Source organism: Silurus meridionalis, chromosome 10 (assembly GCF_014805685.1).
Source record: "Silurus meridionalis isolate SWU-2019-XX chromosome 10, ASM1480568v1, whole genome shotgun sequence".
In the NCBI taxonomy this organism is placed as follows: Eukaryota; Metazoa; Chordata; class Actinopteri; order Siluriformes; family Siluridae; genus Silurus; species Silurus meridionalis.
Genome location: NC_060893.1, coordinates 27,641,691 through 27,647,294, shown reverse-complemented (window position 1 = coordinate 27,647,294; position 5,604 = coordinate 27,641,691). Strand labels below are relative to the sequence as shown.

At 43.9% G+C, this 5,604-nt stretch overlaps 1 protein-coding gene across 1 annotated transcript; it reads left to right on the top strand.

The window, feature by feature from the left end:
* Positions 1 to 2,149: 2,149 nt before the first annotated feature.
* Positions 2,150 to 5,214, top strand: LOC124392181 (induced myeloid leukemia cell differentiation protein Mcl-1 homolog). The gene is made up of 3 exons (XM_046858947.1): positions 2,150 to 2,732; positions 4,433 to 4,689; positions 4,786 to 5,214. Exons 1-3 carry the CDS (start codon positions 2,318 to 2,320, stop codon positions 4,897 to 4,899), a joined length of 786 nt encoding a protein of 261 aa, XP_046714903.1. The 5' UTR covers positions 2,150 to 2,317; the 3' UTR covers positions 4,900 to 5,214.
* The last annotated feature ends 390 nt before the right edge of the window (positions 5,215 to 5,604 follow it).

Genomic DNA, 5,604 nt, shown 5'->3' with positions numbered 1-5,604 from the left:
AAACGAGGGAGTGAATAAGTGAGTGTGTGAGTGATTGAGTGAGTGTATGAGCGAGTGAGTAAGTGTGAGTGAGTGTTTGAGTGTTTGAGCAAATGAGTGTGTGAGCGAGTGAGTAAGTGTGTGAGTAAATGAGTGAATGAGTGAGTGTGTACGTAAGTAAATGTGTAAGTGAGTGAGTGAATGAGTGAATGAGTGAATGAGTGAGTAAGTGTGTGAGTGAGTGAGTGTGAGTAAGTGAGTAAATGAGTGAGTGGCGGTGAATGTGTGAATGAGTGAGTGAGTGTGTGTGAGAGTAAATGAGTGAGCGAGTGAGTGTGTAAGTGAGTGAATGAGTGAGCGAGTGAGTGAATGAGTGAGTGTGAGTAAATGTGAGTGAGTGAATGAGTGAATGAGTGAGCGAGTGAGTGTGTGAGCGAGTGAGTAAGTGTGAGTGAGTAAATGAGTGAGTGAGTGTGAGTGAGTGTGTAAGAGTAAATGTGTGAGTGTGTGTGTGTGAGTGAGTTTGTGAATGAGTAAATGTGTGAGTGAGTGTGTGAGTGAGTTTGTGAATGAGTGTGAGAGTGAGTGAATAAGTGAGTGAATGAGTGTGTGAGCAAGTGAGTAAGTGTGTGAGTGAGTGAATGAGTGAGTAAGTGTGTGAGTAAATGTGTGAGTGAGTGAGTGAGTGAATGAGTAAGTGAATGAGTGAGTGTGTGTGAGTAAATGTGTGAGTGTGTGAGTGAGTGAGGTGGTGTGTGAGTGAGTGAGTGAGTTTGTGAATGAGTGTGTGTGAGTAAATGTGAGTGAGTGTGTGAGTGAGCGAGTGAGTGAGCGAGTAAGTGTGTGAATGAGTGAATGAGTGAGTAAGTGTGTGTGAGTAAATGTGTGAGTAAGTGAGTGAATGAGTAAGTGAATGAGTGAGTGTGTGTGAGTAAATGTGTGAGTGGTGAGTGTGTGAGTGAGTGAGTAAATGAGTGAGTGGCGGTGAATGTGTGAATGAGTGAGTGAGTGTGTGTGAGAGTAAATGAGTGAGCGAGTGAGTGTGTAAGTGAGTGAATGAGTGAGCGAGTGAGTGAATGAGTGAGTGTGTGAGTAAATGAGTGAGTGAGTGAGTGAATGAGTGAGCGAGTGAGTGTGAGCGAGTGAGTAAGTGTGTGAGTGAGTAAATGAGTGAGTGAGTGTGAGCGAGTGAGTGTGTAAGAGTAAATGTGTGAGTGTGTGTGTGAGTGAGTTTGTGAATGAGTAAATGTGTGAGTGAGTGTGAGTGAGTTTGTGAATGAGTGTGAGTGAGTGAATAAGTGAGTGAATGAGTGTGTGAGCAAGTGAGTAAGTGTGTGAGTGAGTGAATGAGTGAGTAAGTGTGTGAGTAAATGTGTGAGTGAGTGAGTGAGTGAATGAGTAAGTGAATGAGTGAGTGTGTGTGAGTAAATGTGTGAGTGTGTGAGGAGTGAGGTAGTGTGTGAGTGAGTGAGTGAGTTTGTGAATGAGTGTGTGTGAGTAAATGAGTGAGTGTGTGAGTGAGCGAGTGAGTGAGCGAGTAAGTGTGTGAATGAGTGAATGAGTGAGTAAGTGTGTGAGTAAATGTGTGAGTAAGTGAGTGAATGAGTAAGTGAATGAGTGAGTGTGTGTGAGTAAATGTGTGAGTGAGTGAGTGTGGAGTGAGTGAGTGTGTGAGTGAGTGAGTGAGTGAGTGAGTTTGTGAATGAGTGTGTGTGAGTAAATGTGTGAGTGTGTGAGTGAGCGGTGAGTGAGCGAGTAAGTGAGTGAGTAAGTGTGTGAATGAGTGAGTGAGTGAGTGAGTGAATGAGTGAGTGAGTGTGAGCAAGTGAGTGTGAGTAAATGTGAGAGTGAGTAAGTGTGTGAGTGAGTGTGTGTTTGAGTGAGTTTGTGAATGAGTGTGTGTGTGAGTAAATGTGTGAGTGAGTGTGTGAGTGAGTAAATGTGTGAGTGAGTGTGTGAATGAGTGAGACAGTGGTTTTGTACTGAGGCTCACAGACTGAACACATCAGATGGAATCATTCTGTGTAATAACACTGAATCTTTATAAATAAATGTTCGATATAAACGGAAGGTTCTGGTGTTATGATGTTTGTTTTGTTTTACCAGTTTGTTTGGTTACACGTACAGAAAATGCAGCGTAAATATGACGTAAACCGGAAGTCCCACCCATCGTAAAGATAAGCGTCTCCTCGGGGTTCCTCCCTTGTGTCTGTGCTCAGGGTGAACTCAGCATACTCGCTGTCTGTAGGTGAATTACTTCAGTTTAAAGCTCTTTCTGTTTCAGGAAGGCGCAGTTATAAAGGAGTGTTACTCCTTTATAGATTATTCAGTTACAGACATGAGTATGAACATGATGAACCGCACAGCGCCGCTGAGTTTGCTGTATTGTGGAGTTGAAAATGGCGGCGGTGTGTGTGCTGCTCCCCGCTTCAGAGCTCCAGTGCAGACTTTCCCACAGAAACGTGAAGAGGAATTGGACGGGTACACGGAGGAGGCCGACAAAAGGACTGTTAGAGTGGGTATTAGTGAGAGAGAGGTGCCGCCGGAGAGCCGCTTACAGCGCCAGGGCGGCGGCTGTGAGGAGCTGATGAGGCCGAGCCTCGAGACGGAAACCCGGGAGCTACTGGGACAGTTGTATCGCTCTTACAGCGGACTTCCTGTGAAATGCTGGCGGAATAAAAGTCACTCAGCTCTGCCGAGCCTCCACAGGGTGGTGGGGAAAGTGCTGTGTAAACACAAGATCGCGTACAGCGGTAAGATTCACAACTCCTTTACATTTACGGCATTTAGCAGACGCCCAGGGCGACCTTTCATTTCTAGTTCCTATTCAGCTGTTTAATATTCTGTTTTTACATTCAATTTTTTATACAAACACTTATTCAATAAAACATTCAACTATTATATACAAAAACTGCGCTATTTTACCACTTAATTTACATTAGTTTTGTTTTATTTATATATATATATATATATATATATATTATATATTATATAATGTGTGTGTATATGTGTGTGTGTGTGTTTGTGTGTGTGTGTGTGTGTTTTAAGATTTTTGTATTTTGAGTGAATGGCACTTTCCTCATACAGCTACCTAATCAGGATTTAGCAGGGCATATTACTGACCAATATCGGCAGAAGAATAAAAATCATATTTTAAAAAATCGAATATAGGATTATTAGGAAATGTTATACCACACAGGGTTCAGGTGTGTTAAGTGTAAGGTGTGTGTATGTGAGCGCACTTAGTTTGTGTTTAGAGTGAGGTGTGTGCTCTCTGGTGTGTGTATGTTGTGTTCAGTGTGTGTGCTGAGTAAAGTGCAGTGTGTGTGTGTTGTGTTGTGTTCAAAGTGTGTGCTGAGTACTCAGAGTAATTTGTACAGACAGTGTGTGAGTGACAGAGAGAGAGAGACATAGAGAGAGAGAGAGACAGAGAGGGTGTGACAGACACAGGGAGAGAGATGATGAGACAGAGGGACACACAGAGAGAGAGAGAGAGAGAGAGAGAGAGATGGTGAGACTGGGAGAGAGAGGGTGTGACAGACACAGGAGAGAGAGATGGTGAGACAGAGACACAAGGAGAGAGACGGTGAGACAGACACAGGAGAAAGAGATGGTGAGACAGAGTCGCAGGGAGAGAGATGGTGTGACGGGAGACGGAGAGAGAGACACATGGTAAAAGAGACGTTGTGACGGGGAGAGAGAGAGAGACTGTGAGACAGGGAGAGAGATGGTGTGACCGGGAGACAGAGTGTGTGTATGTTGTGTTCAGTGTGTGTGCTGAGTAAAGTGCAGTGTGTGTGTGTGTGCTGAGTAAAGTGCAGTGTGTATTGTGTTGTGTTGTGTTGTGTTCAATACGTGTGCCGAGTACTCAGAGTAATTTGTACAGACAGTGTGTGAGTGACCGAGAGAGAGACAGACAGACAGAGAGAGAGCACGAGAGAGAGAGGCAGTTTAATCATAGACATGTTCAGATAGAACAGTCAGCACTTGAAGGGGAGTGCTGAAGTGATGTACAGAGATGCGCACACACACACACACACACACACACACACACACACACACACACACACACACAGTTATAAGGGAAATTCAGTACAACAAAATGAAAAGAGGAAGCAGAGCTCCACACACAAGTAATGGAAATTTTGTGTAATTCTTCCCCGTACTCAGGGAAATTCATATTTTATTTTTTACATGACCACACACACACACACACACACACACACACACACACACTCTATTAGCAAGCAAAATTATACACCAATTTAGAAAAAAGTATGTGTGACTGCTTTGAGCTGGAAGCTATTTGGATAAAGATGTTGTGTAGTTTTATATTATTAGCTGGATGGTGGAGCGATGTGTAGTTGATGTATGATATCTGAATGGCCTGGTCATTGATGGATTATTGATAGTTATTGGATATCAATTGTGTGTGTGTGTGTGTGTGTTACAGGTATGGTGCAGCGGCTGTTTGAGCAAGCCAATGGTCTGGACAGTGTGAGCTCTGTGTTGAATGGTGTGTTCAGTGATGGAGTAATTAGTTGGGGTCGTATTGCGAGTGTTTTGGCTCTGGGAGCCGTGGTGTGTGAGCGGCTGAAGCAGGAGCGTGTGAATGAGCAAGCGGAGGAGTGTGTGGATATCGTCGTCTCTCACATCTCCTTATACCTCAGCACAGAGCTGCAGCACTGGTTCATCACCAACAATGGCTGGGTGAGTACAGGGACTTAACACACACACACACACACACACACACACACACACCTGACTCATACTGCTGTGTATTTGTGTCTTGTGTGTGTGTTACAGGATGGTTTTGTGGAGTTCTTCCGTGTCGAGGATCCTGAGTCCACAGTACGGAGTGCTCTCATGGCGGTGGCTGGATTTGGAATAGGGGCGTGTCTCTTCACTCTGATGCGATGAAGTGGGTGGGGCCAGAAATGACCGCTGTTACCAAGGCTAGACTATTGTCCTTTGTTCTACAGAAATAAGGATGGACGTGCTTGTGCTCTTCAGGGTGATAACACAGAGACTTCAAATTTGTATGTTTTGTGAAAATAGAAAGTTATATTTTCAATAAAATATGCCTCACTCAGCTCTGCCCCTGTTCCTATTGTGATGTCACTGCGTTGTGTTTCATATGGCAGTGTTGCAGCAATGTCATTGTTGAGTGCAGGGTCTGTGGTTTACAGTTAGGAAAAGAGCTTTATTTTTTTAATAAACGTTTCAGACACTGAACGCTGTGTGTGTGTGTGTGTGTGTGTGTGTTCGTTCATTTCACTGCTTTCTTTGTGTAAACAGGTACGTTGGTGTGGACTTGGGTGTGTTTTACTAGGTTCTTTATTCAGGTGTTAACACATTACACTCCACTCTCACACTGTAAGCGAGCTGGTCTCAGTGAGAGAAGGAAGTGACTGGGAATCAGCTCGCTGCAGGACATGCCACGTCCCACACTTTGTTGCAGTGTTTCCTTTTGAACTGTTAAACTGAGCTGTGAGATTGAAACCAGGGCAGATCTGTAGCTGTAGGGACACTGCATTTTGGGGAATTGCATTGTGGAGAGAAAAAACATTTTGGTTACAAAATATTTCAAATGTTGATTTTCTGTGGACTTTTTATGAGGATTAA